The sequence below is a fragment of the Panthera tigris genome, chromosome A3 (assembly GCF_018350195.1).
Source record: "Panthera tigris isolate Pti1 chromosome A3, P.tigris_Pti1_mat1.1, whole genome shotgun sequence".
Classification (NCBI taxonomy): Eukaryota; Metazoa; Chordata; class Mammalia; order Carnivora; family Felidae; genus Panthera; species Panthera tigris.
The window spans coordinates 67310587-67330654 of record NC_056662.1 but is presented as its reverse complement, the minus strand read 5'-3'; the positions used below and the strand labels follow the sequence as shown (position 1 = coordinate 67330654).

Sequence of the window (20068 nt, the reverse complement as noted above, 5' to 3'; positions counted from 1 at the left end):
TTAGTGGGGAGGGGAGTGTGTGAGCTACAGTATGTATGAGTGTGTGAGCCCCCTTGAAGCAGATGGCTGGGACCCTTGGCAGGTCTGAGGCCAACCTGCACTTTCTGGGCCTTTGTCATCATTTCTAGGTGGTGGGATGATGGAGGAGGGGGTGTCTTTGTGGGCATGCTTTCCATGTTGCTTCACTGAGAGATTTTTTTTTGGTTTATTTTGTTTGGTTTTCTCTTGTGATTAGGAGAACTAAAGAATTATTTTTGAAGTCTCTGTTGAGTGCCTCCTCTTTTCCCTTCAGGTGGAACCAGCACTGGTCAGGGTAAGATGAAAGGTACAGTCAGTCCTTATGAGGAGGACCCTGGATGGCTTGTGAAGGGCCAAGCTGTGTGGATGGGGCAGGACGGAAATATTTAAAGATGCCTCCTACGTGCTGCCTGCAGAGGACAGAAGAGATAAGGGGAGTTTGTCTCCCCAGGAGAGGTTAGAGGGGGCTTCCGGTCCCTACTCCATCACCTGCTAGGATTTGACTCCAGGCAAGTCAGTCATTGGGCTGCTCAGCCTCTTTTGCAAGTGGGGCTGCCTCACTGGGAGCCAGTAAGAATTGAAAGGAGATCTGCCTGTGTGCCTTTTATCCTGGAGGGATACCCAACCCCAGGATGGGGTGTTTGAACAGATACTGAGGGGAGAAAAGAGGACATTCCAGGCCCTGGGTCTAGTGCTTTGGATACTAGCAAGACTGGAAAGCTTAGAGGTGGAAAATGTTTGGATGGGAAGGTGGAACATAAAGCATGAAACAGGAAAAACATGAATGTTTTTAAGCAAAGGAATATTTTGCTCCAGGCGGTGTCCTATTCACTCTTGGATCCCCAAAGCCTAGCATGCAGTAGGTACTAGTAAACCCTTGTGGACTCAAAATGACAACTGAAGAATATTGACCTAACAGTCTGAAAGATGAACTATCCAGCAAGGGAGAGCTTGGGCCCAAGGAAAAGTTAGGGGACCCTAGTGAACATGTCAACTTGAAGTGCTATGCCTGGATGGTAGAAAGGAAATGAGGGAATTCCCCTGATACATCCTTGCCTTGGCATAGCAACGTGATTCTCTTTTAAATGCTCTTTCAAGTGTAGGCTTGTTTTTGACCTTGGAGTTCTGGGTGAAATAAAAAAGATACTCAGTATTGTATTCAAAAACCATCCTGAAACTACATTCAGAGAGGACACAGGCATGCCTGAAGTCACACCACAGGATCTACTTAGGATACTTTTATTCTCAGATGAAATTTCTAGTGGTTTTTATGCTTAAAATACCCTCAACAAATAGAAAAAGGGACTGGGTCCTCCTCTTTTCCCTATTTCCTCTGGCTACCATCCCAGTGATGGTCAAGGGTTGAAGAAGGTCAAGAGAGAACCTAGGGAACAGGAAGTCACCTGATAGGCAACTTTTCAGAGACTCTTCTGTGGAACCAGACAGGTAATGGCCCCAAGTCCACCTTCTGGTAAGGAGCTGAGAGAGGTGCAGAGCAAGAAGAACAAAGTTAGAGGGAAGCAGAAGAAGGGAAGAAAAGGATGCCTTGACCCTGAGCATTCTGGCTAAAGCTCCAAATTGAACTTCCTAGGTCTGGTGAATAAGCCAATAGGCCTTGGGGGGGGGGGGGGAGCAGCCTATCTCAGAAAATGCCACAGGTAACAACTTAAGAAAAGGCTCATACTGGGAACAACAATACACTTGACAAATGGCAATCATTGTTGCATTTAAATAGAGTTTTGAGTGCACCTTTTAAATTCTACCATCTTTGGATAAGTAGTGTGGCTTTGAATAGTAGGTTGCCCACCTGGTGAAAGAAATCTCTCTGGAAACTTTGACACTATAGGCCCATAATTTTCTAAAGACCAAATATAGTTGGTTGAAAACCATTTATATTTTACAAGGGACTGTCCCTCCCCTTTCTGTGTGACTCAGCGTTGCCCCAAAGGTTGCCACTTTCATGAATGCAGATTTATTTCTTGAAACACCACCACATATTTCCAAAGAATCCTTTCTGGTAGTGCCCCTTTGTATCAAAATCTGATGGTAAACAGCTCAGTCTGGCCTCAATAGCTAAACTACCACAGCCTTCTATCACCAGCTGTTACCCCATTTTACTCCACTTCCTTTTCTTTTCCTTGCTCTATAATAAGTAGACCTTCAGACTAGCTCATTCTCCTTTTTATTTTTTCTTTTCCTAGCAGCTTTTCCACGGAAATCATTTAAAACTTCCAAGCTGTTTAACAAAGGCTCCCCAAAGTGTCCGTACATATGACCTAGTAGATTAACTTGGAATTCCTCGAAACTCAAATCAGATGAAGCAGTCAGGATCAATTACTATAAACTCAAACCAGTTTGCAGAAATGCCCGAAGGGGACGTGGTTGGGAAAAGGACTTCAGATTTAGGACAAGCTTAGCCCTCAATGCTTGATAAAAACATTCTTTTCTAAAAACTTTACAAGTCACTATTTACAACATTCATTGAAGATAGGAGGAGGGCTTTTGGAAAACAATATTCAAAAAAAATATTAGCCAGAAGATGGCTTCAATAAAAGTGAAGATTAAACAGGGGGAAATAACCACTATTTTACCTACGTGATTGCATTCAAGCCTGATGTTTGAAGAACACACTATTTTTAAACAACTTTCTCCATGAGGAAACCTGAATACTTTTTGGATAGAAATTTCCAGAGATAAACACATCCTCACTGAGCATGTCAAAATCAATGATAGTTACAGGGATGAACACTTATTTCAGAATGGCCTGAGATTGGCTATCCTTTATCCTGGGGATGGGACACTCTTAGGTGTGGGGCTTGGGCTACAGTTGGCCAGTTCCTTGGCCGGCTTCCTAAAATGTACCCAATTAGTATTTTGACCACCTGCTACAAAACACTGGGCTAGGCATGAATGGTTCCTGCCTCCCAGCATCTGTAGCTGCTCAGGGTGACTGCACACGTGATGATGATTGCACGCGGTATGTAGATAGTTGAACACAACAGAAGAGGTGTCCTGAAGATATAAACGAAAGCTGAGGAGAGAGAGAATATTCCTTAGCATCTGAGCAAGATGTAAGTGACGTTTTGTTCTTTGTTAGTTAACTGAACTGTGGAGTTTCTATTCTTGGACCTATGGTATGTCACCACTCAGCTATTCCACTGGTATTTAGGGAGCAGTGGGGTTGAGTTCGGATTAAAGCTCCTGGTAAAACAAACACAAAGGTTCCAGGTGGGGGAGGTGCCTTTTGAGCCTCCTACACCCACAAATGAGACAATAGCCCTCAGCCTGTTTCCACCCACAAATGAGACAATAGCCCCCAGCCTGTTTCCACCAGGAGTCAATTCTTCTAATCCTCTCCTTATGAAAAGTTACTCCGATGTTCTAGAGCCTCTTCTTTCAAAGACTGGGAAGAGCTATAATGGGTTTTCCTGCTCTAATGCTTTGATTGCCAGTTAATTTCCTAATTTGGAGCTAATTACTAAACTGCTTAAAAATTTAAGGCACAGGCAACCATCTACTGACAAGCTTTCCATTTATCACCATGGTGTCTGAGGACATGGCCCTTAGCAGAGAAAAGCAGCTTCCTTCTCTATCACAGAACAGATACTTCCTTGTCAGTGTGGCTCTGCCAGATTAGATTATTTAATAGCCATCAGCAACCAAGTTGCTCTCTTCATATGTTAAAGTGACAGAGGAGTTTAAAGACTTTTAAGAGATAGAAGCGACTCCCAGGTTTAATGCTGCATAAAACAAAACTATAAACCGCATGTTTTTTCTGTTTAAGGATTTTTATTATAAAGATGGCTTTAATTCATAGACATTCGGAAAGAATTCTTTTGCTCCCTGTTTTGGTGGCTCTCCCAGCTAACTGGTTCCTCATTTTTATTTTTACTCACATTTTTGTTCAGAAATAGTGTGGCTGAGTTTTTGTTTTGTTATGTTTTGTTTAAACAGATAATGAGTTTGGAAAGTGGTCATGTTATTAAAAAGTATGTTAGTTTCACTGAGCGTTTCTTACCAAAAGCAGTAGAGAATCCAGTTTAATCTGCTTGAAAGATGAACAGTGTTGCTTACAACATAATGAGGGGTGCTATTTAAAATGATACAACAAGGCACATGCCCTTTGTCAGTTTCTCCAGCTGTGCCTGCGGGTCTTCTAGCCCGGGCTGCTCATGTGAACAGTGCCCCCTTGAGTTATGCAGCCGACTAACCAACCACCAGCTCCTTCTTATTAAAGAGCCTTTTTCTCTTCACTTGGAATTTCTTACAATCCCAATTTTGATTAAAAACATACATTTTCACATATGCATGAAAAAAGGGCAGGAAGAAACAAAAATGTTAATACCTGAATCTCTACCGAGAGATAGATGCGCACTCTTGATACTCTTTCTTGCTTCCAAATTTTCAACAGTGAGCATGCAGTACATAATCAGGAGAAAGTAGGATATATGTCATTTCATTTCTGAGAACTCCGTCTTCCCCAGGAAGCAGGGCATGATTAAAGACCTCCCCCCCCCTTTTTCTTTTTAGTTTCACTCCTACATGGACTTCAGGTAACCATCTAATTCCCAATTCTGTGCCTAAACTAGAATTACCTCTCACTTTGCACTTCCCATGGCACTCAGGCCTTCCCTGAGAGGTTTACACAGAAGAGACAAGGCCTTTGAGAGGTAGGCTGCAGTGGTGAGCAGAGGAAAAAGGCAGTCCCTAGAAGGACTTCTCTATCCCAAACCCTCCAAAGGAGGAATAGAAATAGACTAGAAATGCCATAAGGACTGTCACAGAGCACTGAAGGCCTGGCAGGAGCTGGAAAGCCTAAGTTTATGAGGGAGCTAATCAGAATGGTTATTTGATCTCTTTCCCACAGTGCTTGGGGGCCTAGGCGCAGTTGCAGTGAAAACAGCTGGCTTAGCTGTTAACCTGGAAATGAGGTCACAGAAAACAGAAAGGGGTAAGGGGCCCGTGCCTGGACAGGCAGGGCAGAATGGGACTGAGCTGATTCACTCAGAGGTCCCCAAGGCAGGATCCAAACACAGTCATTACTGTGAGCTCTGGGTCTCTCTCTCTCTACAGCAGGCAGCAGAGGCCGTGGGGCAGAGGTCAAGGAGGTGGCCTTTGTGCTGAGCACAGAGGGAAACTGGTGATGAACTCTCAGCTAAACCAGAATAAGGCATTTTGGAAGGTGGCTGGAGAGGAGGCCCAAAGGAGATGCAGCAGGCAGGGAGGCGGGGACAGCTGAACTAACCTGGGAGCTTGGACATGGGGTGCAGTGGGCTTGAGCAAGCAGCTCAAGTAAAAGGAGAATATATTTAGAGAGTGCTGGAGACATACCAGAGGTTTACACCGGAATGATACAATGTTGATGAAATAAACCAACGAGAGCCTGAAGTATGGTTACAGGTACTGTTAAGGTAAAACGCAAAGCATTAATAAAGGATAAACCAGACAATTGTTCAATTTGGAGAATTAGAAAGGTTATATCTAAGTCGGGATTCTGTACATTTTGTAAGACATACTTTCATAGGTTTTGGTTTCCTTCATCAAATTTTCATAGCCTGAAAGTTTGACATAAGTACGAATTTATTGACATCAATTTCCTTAAGCTATTATTCCAACACAGAGAAGGTACTGAAGAGCTGTGATAGTAAGACAATGATATTAAACCCACAAGATCTGAAGTTTGCAAGACCCACTCCCTCTGAGAGAGAGAGAGAGAGAAAAAATACGAATAAGTCTTCAAAAAGAATCTGGAGACTGCTTTCAATTATAGCAAGAAGGAACGACAGTTTGACAATTTAAGCATTTTATCCAGAAACATAGATCTATTCATAGATACCAAATCAATTACCATATAATTGAGTTTGAAAATATACAAAATATTTGTTGTTCTTACATACTGAAATTAAAACCTAATTTTAAAAAGTGCACAGTAAAAACAGCATAAGGAAACCTACAATATCCATGATACATGTATTGTTGTCCATTGTACTGTCAACATCAAATTCTGTATTTGCATTACTGGTTACAAATATACTTTAAATGTTTCAAGGCCATTTACAACACTGACTAGTTTACTAGGTCCAAAAGCAGCCCAGCTCCCTGAAGGTGGCCAGCACTGGGCACTGGACACTGGACAAGCGGTCTGGGTCCTGCAGCTCCACGCAAAAGTAGCAGCTTTGGAAGGAAGTCGCCAACCATCTATGTGTAAACTATCGGCTCTTGTTCTTTTTAGAATTTCCCTGTGCAAAGAAAAATATCAACAATAAGAACACAGACTTCTAGAAAAGTAACCCAGAGTTTACAGGCCAAGCTCTCTGGAAGGCCGTAGTTCACTGTGGAAAACTTTAGCTTCCAAGACAGAGTACAGCTGGTAACCCTGCATTGCTAACTTTTATTCAGTAATCAAAAAGCAGTTGATCACTTTTAACTCCCCCACTAGCTATCTCCACGACCCCTATCTGCCTGAGGGCTAAGAATCAGCAATAAAGAAAGAAAACAGAGCTATCTTGGATTTACCAAACCTCAAAAATTCATTGTGATCCAAAGACAAGGAAGTTTATGATTTCAGCCTAAACATGTTCTTAGCCTAAACATGTTTCCTTGTTGCTTAATATATACCTTTTAAAGGTCTTAATAGATGCTAATTTTGAGTATGTGCCAACTAACGCCCCAGTGGAAATGATCATCTGAAAAAGGAAGCTCAGATACTGACTGAAAACTCAGGGGCAGATGTCTTACCTTATTCCCCATCTCCTCACATACGGCGATTTGGACTTTCCAGTTTTATGAACTTCTTTCTGGAGAAGCTCACTTTTTAGGAATACATTCTAACTAAATTCCTCTACTTAACCATTACTTACAAATATATTTTTGTCATGTATGTGGGAAATGCCTGCAGAACACAAACATTTATAACAAGATGATAGCAAACAAAATGGTTCCAAGATGTTTACTTGGTATCCAATGGAGACCCTGTCAACTCAGCTGTAAGATGATTCTACAGCAACCGTAATTACTAATAAACGGCGGGTGGGGGTGGATCACAGAATGATCAAAAAAAGGTTAGCAAAATAAACTACAACGTGAGGAAGGATCTCAAGCTCAGCATTTCACTAAGGACGTATTTTAAGGACTAGATTAAAAAGTTCAGAGAGGACTTGAAAATTCCCTAACTGCTAAAGTAGCCGCAATACAGTTACCTTCGGGACAATGAACTTTGCTGTAGTCAACATTCATCCCTTTCAATTCAGAACAAATGTCTTCTGCACCCTGAAGTCTGCCACTTCTTTCCAAATGTTAGGAGCTAAAACAGGCTTTCTCATAATACTCATACTAAGGTATGTGCTTTCTACCATTACCAGGAATATAACCTGTGAGCTAGCTGTTGCCCTCCTGTAACACCAAGAAAGAGGCCAAAAGAGTTACGGGGAGGCATTACTTAAGGACCAACCCCCACCCATCACCTCCGAGCTCGTTTCCTGAAGCAAAAGTAACTGGAGAACCACAATCAAACTCACACTGTCTGGTTACCATCATCACAAGATGTCCCAGAAAAGTATCACAGACATTCTCTTGCTTTCTCCAAAGCGGCCAGGGGCCAATCAGTATCATGAGGCTACACCGAGAAATGGTATTATATAATGCAGATGCCAATGCACTAACAGGATATATTTCCCAAGGAGACACCAACTGAGCAGAATGCTGCCTTCACCACCACTAGCCGATGTTAAATAAAGCTACAGTTTGTTCATTTCTATTTCCTCCCCAGTGCTAGCAGCACATAGAAGGAATGGCTGCTAGGTCAATAAGAGGCAGCAGCAGATTTCAAAGAGCACAGGTTAGAGACAGTAAATCCCACCTGGCAGTGGTACAGTATTGTCTGAGTTACAAAACATGCTAACTATCTGAGAGGCTTCCTAAAGCCTGTCTTTTCATGGTAAAAGAATATATACATTATGTGACAACAATAGAGACATGGTATGTAGATATACACTTTAATGCAAGGATAGTACTAATATCTGTTGATCTCAAGACTGGACAAGCCGTGGCTTTATGGAAACGAAAGCAAAAGAAAATTTTGCAAAAGGACAAGGCATACCTAGCTTTATGGATGTGTATGAAAATAAATCTGCTAAAAAAGGTCACTCTCCAACAGCACCATTTTAGTTTCATGGGTGGCTCAGTCGGTTAAACTTCTGACTTTGGCTCAGGTCATAATCTCACAATTCACAGGTTCAAGCCCATATCAGGCTCTCTGCTGTCAGCTCAGAGCCCACTTCAGATCCTCTGTCCTTCTCTCTCTGCCCTGCGCTCTCTCTCTTTCTCTCTCTCTGTCCCGCCCCCATGCACGTGCTCTCTCTCTCTCTCAAAATAATGAACACTAAAAAAAAAAAAAAAAATTCATATCATAACCTGCCTAAAAAGTCCCCCTAAATGATAAAACAGTAGAAGAATCCCAAAAATGTCCAAAATCAAAGGACACAGTATTATTAAAGGCCTTAGAGGCCTTAGAGGTCAGACCTCCTCTCAACTTATAATTCAGTCAAAGAAACTGAATTTTACTTTTGGATAACAGGACAAATTGTGTGAAGAATAATTATTTAAAAACACTTTAAATCTCTTAACCTTTGCTCCTGAAATGCATAGCAATGAAATACTTCATATTACATATGAAATACTGTATGTGAGAGACCTCCTCCTTCCCCTTCCCTACCTTACTGGACATCTTCAGTGTGTCAATCTCTTCTCTCTGTTTAGATAATGTCTCGTTCATGCTGCATAGGTGGTCACTCATCATACTTAACTGATCCTCATAACTCCTCTTGGTAGTTGTCAGCTCATCCTAAATGGCAAAGGAACAGAGGGAAAAAGGACAAATCAAAACCCCCTAGTCACCCACCTCAAAGCTTTTTTAATTTATGAAAGAAATTTGAGAAAAGCAACCTATCAAGATGACTTATCTGATCAATTAACATAAAGGACAAGCCACAGGCCTTAACAAAATTAAAACAAATGGGGGAAAAGTTTTTCTTCTTTTCAGCCTTCAAAATAGGTTTTTAATTTCTTTGCAAAAAGACTTTCCTTCTACCTCAGGTATAAAATTGTGACAAAGAACAAGAGGGCTACATTGTCTTTCCAACTCTCCTCAGGTTTTCCCCAAGCCTCAAGGCCCTCAGCCCTCAGGGCAGGACCCTCCTTGGAGGAAGCACCTTTGTCTTCCCATCTCTCTGCTTGCTCCAGCCCCTTAAAATCTAATCCTGTGCTCCTAGCTAATCTAATTAACTAATCTGAAATTAGGAGGGGGCGGGTGTTGCTGTGCTAATGTGTTTTTTCTCTACTTATATCACGTTTATATTTAACAGAGGCTTTCTGGAAACAAGGCTTTTAAAACAGACCAGTGAGGAAGGAGGAATATTCTGCAGCCCCACCTTTCAGTTCAGGTCAGTTTTATGAAATGGTAAAGAGAAGAATCAGAGTCATGTGAACAGAGCAAGTGTACAGCCCGTCACGATGGAGATTAGCACGGGGAATGGGGAGGGAGGACTGGGGGTACATAAGTATCATTTAAGGAAATGCTGACTATAAAGCTATTCAAAAGAAAATCAAGTCAGAGAAAGAAGCAATACACAACTTTCTGCCTGACATAAGTTACTTTAAAATGAGTTAGAACTAAAGCGGTTAGAAAAATGCATGTCTAGAGGTCAAATGCCACTACTTTTGAAAGGAAACGCTGACTTTGCTGCCCAAGAACTTTCAGTGAAAACCGTATTAACATTGTGTAGGTAACACTTCTGAACTCACCTGAAGTCTGCTGATGTTCTGACCAGCTACTTTCATCTCTTCCGTCAGTGCCTCTTTAGACTTTTCGGCCAAGGCCAGTCTCTTAGAGAGTGCTCGGCACTGTTAAATTAGAAAACATCCCATTATCTCAGGGGGCATTTCCCCCAAACCAAATTCACTTTAGGCCTGTACCACACACTGAAGGACACAGAAAGATGTGGTCCCTCTCACCACTTTAATAAGCAAAAACATCTACTAACCCAAGCTCACCAAGGTTTTCCTAGCTCTAGCCTGACAACCAGTGGTTACAAAAACTTAAGAAGTTGGGGGTTTTTTGTTGTTTAAGAATTTATTTATTTTTAAATGTTTATTTATTTATTTAGGGGAAGAGAGAGAGAGGGTGCATGCATGCATATGAGCAGGGGAGGGGCACACAGAGAAGGAGAGAGAAAATCCCAAGCAGGCTCCATGCTGTCAGCACAGAGCCAGACAGGAGGGGAGTAGGGGTGCTTGATCTCATCACCCATGAGATCATGACCTGAGCTGAAATCAAGAGTCAGACACTTAACCAACTGAGTCACCCAGGTACCCCTAAAAATTTATTTTTAAGTAATCTCTATACCCAATATGGGGCTTGAACTCACAACCCCAAGATCAAGAGTCCCATGCTCTAGTAACTGAGCCAGCCAGGCGCCCCTTAAGAAGTTTTTTACATTTACCCAGGATTCATTTATACTCAAACTGGATGAGAACAAAAGTGGTTATTTCAAAAGTTATCAATGATTAGTCAGTCAGAGAAAGATAAAAATCATATGACTTCACTCATGAGGACTTTAAGAGACAAAAGAGATCAACATAAGGGAAGGGAAACAAAAATAATATAAAAACAGGGAGGGGGACAAAACAGAAGAGACTCATAAATATGGAGAACAAACTGAGGGTTACTGAAGGGGTTGTGGGAGGGGGGATGGGCTAAATGGGTAAGGGGCACTAAGGAATCTACTCCTGAAATCATTGTTGCATTATATGCTAACTAATTTGGGTGTAAATTTTAAAAAATTAAAAATAAAATTAAAAATAAATAAATAAATAAATATGTTTTAAAAAAAGTTATCAATGGCATCTGACTTTGCAATATGAATCCTAAGGCAATTTTCTCGTGTTTTAAGTCCTCTGTTATAGAGACCACATTACAGGAACAATAAAAGCTTTACAGTCCCAGGCTACAGATTAGGCTCAATCTACAGGGAATATGAAGTCAGTGTAGGAATCTGAAGATCCCAGCTGCTTTCTCTGGGGTTCTACCAAAGCTGGGCTATCCAGAGACAGAGCTCATCAAGAAGAAAAAAGAAAAATTCTGTTTCTCACTATTGTTTAAAGACAGTGTGCCATCAAAGGATCACTAAACTTTCTGATAAGGCCGAGAGACTGACAAGGAGGATCTGTTGAGACACATCTGAATCTGTGTCAACATCACTCAGACTAACCATTCCAGTAAAGTCATACGGAGGGCTCACCACTTCCTGTTTACAGACGAGGAAAAACTAGGACAATGTAAAAATTGTTGTTATCACATTGTGCTGAAAACATTTCCCAAGATAAGCAAATCTCTTGGAAATGAAACAGCCAACACTCCCCAGCTACTCATTTCATTCCTCACAAGAGAATTCCACCAAATCAACCACCATTTATTAACCAAACATCTACTATGTGCTCGGCACCAAACCTGAAAAAGAGGGAGAGATTTGCAAGTCACGGGTCCTCACAAAGACGACAATCTAGTCTGGGACACTAACTCCAAAGGCAGTTAGGGATCCAAACAAGGACACGGTTGCATGGCCTCAGAAGCTCGGCACCACAGCAGCACCAGCGTAGGTCAGCCAGTTCGCTGTGCTCCCCATTTTCTACAGCCCAACAAGCAGTCACTCTTATTAACTGATCAAAGAGGTGTGGAATGGTGGTTTGTGAACAGCATGGACCTAGGCACATCATTTCTTTCAGCAAGAAAAAAAGAAGCAAAGTCCCTCTCCACATCTAGCAACTGGCTTCCTATCAACCCCTCTGTCTCCGTAGTACAGTAGAAAATCACAAAGTCAGGTCCCAGTACTGGGTGTTGTCTTTTCTTTCCCAATTTCTTTAACAATTTATTTATTTTTTTAAGTAGGCTTCACACCCAGAGTGGAACCCAATGTGGGGCTTGAAGACCCTGAGATCCAGACCTGAGCTGAGAGCAATGGTCGGACGCTTACCCAACTGAACCACCCGGGCGCCCCTCAATTTCTTTAACAACTTAAAGCATTATAATTCTCTGTCTGACATCTAAAACTGACCTTTAATGTAAAGTTTTAAGTGAGAGACCTTACAGGTATTCTTATAGGTTGAGCGACATCCATTCTATCGCTGCACTTTCTTGCTTCATTCTCTCCCTTCTAATTAATGAACTGGTGTAGGATGTTATTGAGTATCTTGCATAGGGTTTTTCTAATTCTCCTAAGAAAATGAGTTATTTGGCTAGGGAAGAAGAAAATGAAACAAAAAGATTATATATCAAAGGTTTAAAAAGGTCACATTTTATCATTTATAGGATTTTATCACTTATTCATTTTATCATTTATAGGAACTCGTTTCTACAACCTGTCACTTAGGAAAAAAAGAACCAGTCATATTTTTTTAAATTTCTTTGCATAAAATTCCTTGACTTGTGAACGTCTACCTGCCTATAATTCTCTAAAACAAGTAATCTCTAGCAATAATGCCCCAAACATGTTATGTGACCATAGGAAAGGTGACTGATAAGTCTCTCAACTGTCTTTCGGTAATTTGGAAATGACAAATCAGTCCCTATTTACTGAAATGAGGATGTGGGGTTGGATGCAGCCTGACCAATATGAACTCCAACCAACTTCACACGGATGCACAGACACGAACTTCTCTCTTCGAATGAATAGCAGGAGACCAGGACAGTGACCTAATTGCTGACAGGGTGAGGAAAAAGCCCCCAAATCTAATTAAGTCTCCACTCACCTCGGCGTAAAAATGCACTGACTTGCTGTCGGCCAGCTGCAGTTGAGATGTCAGCTCCACTATCCTTGCCATGTAGTGATTTTTAATTAAGTCTTCACGCGACTCCACATCTGGAACCTGAACAGAGCACACATAACTAACTAAATAAATGCCAGTGAGATGAAGCAGTTCCAGAAAAGATTACCATCACTCCAAAAGAAAAAAGAAAAGGACAACATTTTGTACACTTTCATTTTAAATCGGATAGGGAATCAATCATAGTTTTCCTACCCCTCAAAGAAACTTCAGACAAGCCAGGTAAATGTGTATTCTAAATACCTCTTATTCTGCATTCCTGCCTATCTCACAATAAGGTCGTGGCTTCAAAAGAACAGAGCATAAGTGAAGTACTGGGAGGCCCACTACCTCTGGAGTCATGTCCCTCCATCCAGCCTTGAGAAGCCACAGACCTGTCTGACACCTACATCCTCTCCAACCGGAAGAAGGCAGGGGAAAGGGAGCATTGTTGGAACCCCTAAAATCTGAACATTCTTTTTTCCCCTCAAATTATCTTAAGACAGCTCTAATGTTCTTAAACACACTAACCAAAGAAACCATTTCTATTCTGAACAGTTTATGGGCCTTGTCCCACACCAGTATTTCCTCTAGTTACTCTAGAAATGGTATGTTATTGAGTTTTAAGTTTAAAAACACAGAGAAAAGTTCAAGATTACCTAAAGTAAAAGGCCAATAGGGAAATCAAATTTACCAACCTACTTGAACTATATTTACCAGCTTGCCATACTGAGTAGAAAGCTAAATAACTTCGGTGTTCCTTGAATGGTTATTTATAAAGTTACACTTTACAATATTTCAAAACTCAAAAGCCAAATCTGGGTTCACTCCCTTGAGGGCTGGAAAGAACTGGCAAGCACACTACACTGTTGGTCAAGACCCTGAAAAGCCCTCTCCCCAGCCTGCCCACTAGGAGGGCTAACACGTCCAGCCTCCTTCAGGATGCCAGCGAACTGATGGCCAAGCTTGCACCACACCTTGTCAAACTGCCAAGCCAAGTCGTTCAACGAGACAATTACAAAAACAGGCTGCAATTTGTTGGTGACAGTTAAAATAGAACCAGAAAGAAAAGCAACATGGATCCATGGATGGAGGAGAAAAACACTGGCTCCACAATTTCTAGAATGGTCAGAAAACAATTAGAGAAAGCTGACTTTTGCTGGACTTTGTGAACAAACATACAGTCAAATATTTACCAACAAACATGACGCTAAGCACACATTACCTCATTGTCAGATGTCCTGGTTAAAATCCCAATCTAGAATATAAGGGGAAAAAATCTTTAGAACAGACGGTTTTCACTTCAAATACAATAGTTGAAACAGTTGTTATATTTTCGCTTCTCAGTTCACACTGTTTTTAAGTGCACTGGGAGTGCAGTCCTAGATCATCACCCTGTATGGTCTTTTACTACAAGGAAGCTGTACCTACAGAGAGCTAACTGTGTTCACTATTTCCATCATGAGGCAGTAATGGATAATGATCATCACTATTTCCTCTATCAAAATGCTGTAGTCATTTTCACTGAAACCCAACAAATTGCCTGGGAAGAGAGAGAGGGAGAAGAGCTTTGACTCATCATTTCTGGGCCTATTTCCAAAACAGTAGCCAAGGAGGGGTAAAGACAGTTTTATGGTGACCATAATAACTAAACATTCCAAACAGGAAATACAAATAACAAACATTCTGCTGAAAGTTCAAAAGGAGAAAGAAGAAATACACTTTTGATACAATGTTATGACATTAATAAATACTAATTTCAGGTTTAAATTAATGAAAAAGAAAATGTAATTTCAGACACATTAAAGTACTGCCAGGTTGCTTTTGTGGATTAAGATTTCAAAAGCAGATAGTCATGAATACTGATTTCAGGTTATTGTTCAAAGTGGAAATGCATGTGCTTGGGCACAATAACTTAAGGAAACTTGGAAACTCAGTTTCAGTGGATTCTGATACCCACAGATCACACCAATAAACAGTTTTCACAGATTCTAAATAATTTCCTCCAGAGTATTACTCTGAACAGTGAACAGCGTATCAACAGAGTGTATGCAAGTGAATGTCATGCCCACCTAGCTGTAAAAGAATCTTTTATACTACTTTTTTTTTTTTAATAGAACCATAATTTTCTACTCACTGAAGCAGGAGTAGCAATTAGTCTTTCTCTTTTAGTTAAAAGCTGTTTATGGTAACATGCCAATCATTTAATTTTATATATTCAAATATGACTACATTTGGCAAGAGAAACTACGAGCATGCATCTATACTCTGCCTCCCCACCCTTATCCAGTGACTCCCTGGTTACGGTTTGAGAATGTACACAGACCCACAGAGGAATGGTAGTAGATAAATGGAAGGAAAAAAATCAACATACATAATTTCAACATGTTCTCATATGATGCTAATGAGTATAAACTGATATGGCCCTTTTAAAAAATAATTTGGCAATAAAGGTCAAGAAACTTGAAAACATTCATGTCTTTTGACCTAATAGTTCTAACCCTGAGACTGTATCCTGAAGACATCATCTGAGATGCAGAAAGAACCTTATGCACAAAAGGAGATGCTACTTAAAATAGCACAAATTATAACCAGTGTCCAATCATAGGTTAACTAAGGTATATTCTATATAGAATACTATGCAATCAACAACTAAGTTTATACAGAGTTCTAATAATAGGATAAATATTTATGTGTTCACATTACCTTAAAAGATTTGAAATGTTATATAGCACAGTATCAACCAGGCATGAAATTTTGCAGGAAAAATGTTAACAGTAGTTGCTTGAGTATTCAAGAGAATGTCAACTTTTTTCTTCTTTAATTTTCTGTAGTTTTAAATTATCTACAATGTACATGTATTCTCCTTATACATAAAATATATATACTTAAAATTCTATGAATGCTCTTTAATTCCAGCAAGAAGCAGAAATTTGTATTATTCTGTGCCTTTTCTTTCTTGAGGTTACTGACATCTTTGATTACAATGAACTGATAGGTGGCTGAATGCTCAAATTACCCTATTAGGTATTTTAATGACAAATAATATGCATTCAACTACCAAACTGCCACAGAGTTAGAAATAGTAAGTTTCTTTCTGATGTAACTTTTTCAGCCCCAAGGTGCTTAAACCAAAGTAATCTTCTGAGGACTTGTAAGATGAGCTTCCTTAGTCAATCAATTAACTTTAAAATGGGCACAGACTTGCTCCTTACACCCAAAAGGAACATGACAGAAAGGACACACAGAGCTGCATGCTTAGTCAGTGAAGTTCACTAGGGGTAGGTGGGGAAAGACAAGGGGATAAAAAGAAAGGCTGAAAAGGAGAAATGTCAAGGAAGGCAAAACACCATCACTCTCATATCCCTGTGGTCTCCAGGCTGGCTTTGGCAAGAATCGCCATGCACAGGAGGAAGGAGAGTTACGTGCTGAGACCCTGTCCCTGGCCTGAAATATTCTCCTCGTGCCTTGGACTCCTATTCACTTCTGAACCCCATCCATATTATCTCTTCTGCGGCATCCTCCCCGCGCCCTCCAGCAGCTTTCTCTGTGACCCCACAGTGCTCCACAAATGTCTATCCATGATTGTATTCCATTAGAGTGAAAGCCACAAAAACTGACTGTGAAAAATGAAAGGAGGCCAGTCACGTCTTGGTTCTCTAATCCTGACCATCAGAGACAACACCCACAACTAGGGTGCATGGAAAATGTGGCACCTCAAGTGTACCTAAAATCATGGGCAGAATTGTGAATTCAAGAAAGTCAAGGAGAAGGAAAGAGGAGTTGAAAGGCAAAAGTATGTGAGTATTGAGATGATGGGGGTAATGGATACACAGATATCAAAAGGAATAGCTTGAACAAAGAGAGGGAAGCAAAAATGCCAAGAACATTATCAGGGAAGAGCTCAATTTGGCTTTGTACGAGGAAATGTAGAAGACAGGGCTAGACAGGTAGTCTGGAAAAGGTATCCACACACCTTGAATGCTAAACAAATGAGTGGATTATATTCTATAGATAACAGAGCTACCAGAAGTCTAAAGCGAGAGAGTGGCATAATCAGTAATATACTCTAGGAAAATTATTCTGATAACACCTTATAAGGTGGGTGGGAGGAAAGAGACCCTTGCGAGATGCGGACAGAAATCTGCGAACCAAAGAAATCAAGGCCATGTACAGAGATGCTAACTGGACAGACTACTTAAAATAACACTGACTTCCAATCTCAAGCACAAATAAAGTTGTCATCACTCATGCCCCAAGAGTGCTCAGTACTAAACGTTTCCCACATCCCTGGGAAGTCCTTCTCACTTACATATGGAAGAATCAAATAAAAAGACAGTCCTCAATTTTCAGCAACCGACATTAATGACTCAAATACACCAGTGTTGCCAACTCCCAGCACTTCAGAAAGGCAAGCAGTAAACAGATGAATTGATGTCAGCTGATCTGTTTTCTGACACCAATCAGATCACAAGGCCATGGTCCCAGATACCTTGGGTTCCATCCTAGTTCCATCACTTACCAAGTGTATGACTTCAGCTGAGTTATTTCACCTCTCTGCCCCCCAGTCTCATTTACAAAACAGAGACATGATAGTATGTACAATCTCATAGGATCTGTATGAGGACTGACTGAGGTAACATACTAAAAGTCCTCAGCACTGTGGCCGGCCCATGATCACTACAATCACTACTGTTGTATCAGCACTCTTCCTGGTCTAGTCTGGTTCAACAGTTACTCCCTCCACCACCAACCCTACTGCTTAGTGCAAGTGTGAGACGAGCAAAGGAACAGGTATAGGAGAGAAAGAGACAGGAGAGAAACAAGAAATCAGACCAAGAGGGAGAACCGTGTGACCGGATCAATGAGACAGACTCTGAAGGGAAATCCAAAGATGAGTGGTGGGGGGAGGTGCTTTCCCAGGTGGTCCCTGAACAGATGTCAACATTCAGCTATGTGTGTTGAATGTACCCTCTAGGCAGTCAGCTTCTCCTAGTCAGAGGCAATGTGCAGGACTCATGTCTGGGATTCAGACCTGTGATCAGAGGGTCACTCTACAGGATCATCCTGTGAGCATGGTGTCCACACAAGTCACAACTCTGAGAAGTGTGGTTTTATGTGTTTTTGCTTTTCTAAAAATTTTAATCCTTTTTTGCTCCCCATATTTTACTACGAAAATTTTCAAACACACAGGAAGTTGGGGATAAAAAGTTTAAGAAATGTCTGTATATCCACCATCTACATTTAATAATTAACATTTTGCTACATTTGTTTTATTTACCTGTGTGTGTGTGTGTATACAGATATATATATGTATATATATGTATACATATATATACATATATGTATTTTTTTTCTGAACAATCTGAAAGTAAATTGCATATACTAGGATACCTTACCTAAGTACTTTGGTGTTTATCTCCAAAAATTAAGATATTCTCCTAAATAATCATAATACCAGTATCACATCTAGGAAAAATAATAATAAACTGAGTTTCTGACACTGTTAAAATGAAATGGAGCCTATATACATCTTGAAAATAAAAGCTGGTTTGTATGCTTTACTATCAGGGATACCCTGAATCAGATGTGAGGTAAATCTAAGAAGGACCATGCCTTGCTCATCCATTGCATCAGTGAGCTACAGGAAGGGTAAAATCAAGTGCTTAGGACAGGTCTCACAAAAGCACCATGGCTCACCTCAAGATCTTCAAGAAAGGCTTGTAAAAATGTACCTAATAAGCCATATTTCTAATTATAAGGGTTTTTCCCCCCTCTGATTTCTCCTTTCCTAGATTTTCTAACTTTTTCTTACAGTGGGCAGAATATTATAATTAGAAAATTTTTCTTTTCTTTTCTTGACATAACTTTGAAGTTACCTGAAGTAATTAATAGCTCCAATATAGACAGATGTTTCTTCACCTTCTGAATCACTGCAGTTAAATATAAGGCAAGAAATATAAGGTTGTAAGATAACTTGGCAGTATACTGCCTTATGGAATATAACCTGATGAGTTTCTGTATTACATATATGTTGTAAAGCTTTATACTGTCTAAGAACCATAAACTGGTTTAAAATGGTATTTGTGCGGTGCCTGGGTGGCTCAGTCAGTTAAGCGTCTTGACTTCGCTCAGGTAACGATTTCACGGTTTGTGAGTTTGAGCCCCGCATAGGGCTCTGCACTGACAGCTCAGAGCCTGAAGCCTGTTTTGCATTCTGTGTTTCCCCCCCCCCCCCCCGCTCTCTCTCTCTCTCTCTCTAGTAAATAAATAAACATTTAAAAAAAATTTTTAATGGTATTTGGGGTCATTTCTATGGAAAGTTAGACATTCAAGCCCTTGGTCAGAAACATAACCTATAGAAAAACAGAATCACCTTAAATTTGACTTACTTGATCTTTTCCAGGAATACAGCCTTTACCATGGGGAAGTGTCATGGAAAATCAAAGGAAATTTAATGAAATAGCTTTTTCAAGGAGCCATCCTGACTACCCCTTGCTTTTTCTAGAACACATGGATAATACCTGTTTTACACTGACATGTAATTTAGATGGTTAACAGCAAACACTAGGTTAAGGCCTTACCAATTATCGTTAAAGAAGAAGAAGGAGGGGGAGGGGAGGGGGAGGGGGGAGGAGGAGTGGAAGAGGAGGAGGAGGAGGAGACACTTACCAGACTGGTGCTGTGAATAGGCTCCAGCACAGCCTTGGTTGAGGCTTCTTCCTGGCCCCCTGCATTCACCCCAGTGGGATTTTCCTGGGCTGGCCCAACCCCCTGCCCGATGCTTGTACTCTTCAGCTTATCTGCAATTCGCTGGTTTTCTTTCTCCAGCTTGATTTTGGCTAACTGTGCTTCCAACATCCAATGCTCTTTTTCCTGCTCCAGTTTAGAAATCTTTTCCAGACTCTGCTGAACCTTGAAAAGCAATAGAGTTCTGCACCTTAGAGGATGATGCAGACAAAACTTAGTGGCTAAAGACAGGCTTCACAGCACATCAACCCAAACTGCCTCCCAGAAATAAAATTTAAAAAGCCTGAACGTTACACAGAGAAAAGGAAATATTGTTAAACAAGATTCACAAAGCACAACCAGAAACTGAAAAATTGGATGACAATAAAATTAAAAATCTTGGGGCGCCTGGGTGGCTCAGTCGGTTAAGCGGCCGACTTCGGCTCAGGTCATGATCTCACGG

General features: G+C 40.8%; 2 protein-coding genes across 9 annotated transcripts in view; both read right to left on the bottom strand.

The window, feature by feature from the left end:
- The window catches only part of LOC122230405 (stonin-1), a 57315-nt gene extending 51152 nt beyond the window's left edge, over positions 1-6163 (bottom strand). The window contains exon 1 of one of the 3 annotated variants that reach the window (XM_042981348.1): positions 6086-6163. The gene's annotated coding sequence lies outside the window, so the exon portion shown is untranslated. Of the gene's footprint in view, positions 1-2900; positions 2974-4363; positions 4452-6085 lie in introns of those variants that run through there. The other 2 variants (XM_042981347.1, XM_042981346.1) reach the window with 2 other exon arrangements.
- The window catches only part of PPP1R21 (protein phosphatase 1 regulatory subunit 21), a 66828-nt gene continuing 48943 nt past the window's right edge, over positions 2184-20068 (bottom strand). The window contains exons 17-25 of one of the 6 annotated variants that reach the window (XR_006215709.1): positions 19549-19791; positions 14102-14134; positions 12823-12939; positions 9820-9918; positions 8732-8860; positions 6086-6257; positions 5350-5421; positions 4364-4411; positions 2184-3049 (exon numbers count right to left, since the gene is read on the bottom strand). Coding sequence is in view for 2 of the 6 variants with exons in the window: in XM_042981344.1 (XP_042837278.1) it covers positions 6228-6257; positions 8732-8860; positions 9820-9918; positions 12823-12939; positions 14102-14134; positions 19549-19791 (651 nt within the window). In the remaining 4 variants the exon portion in view is untranslated. Of the gene's footprint in view, positions 3050-4363; positions 5422-5580; positions 6258-8731; positions 8861-9819; positions 9919-12128; positions 12310-12822; positions 12940-14101; positions 14135-19548; positions 19792-20068 lie in introns of those variants that run through there. The other 5 variants (XR_006215710.1, XR_006215708.1, XM_042981344.1 and 2 more) reach the window with 5 other exon arrangements.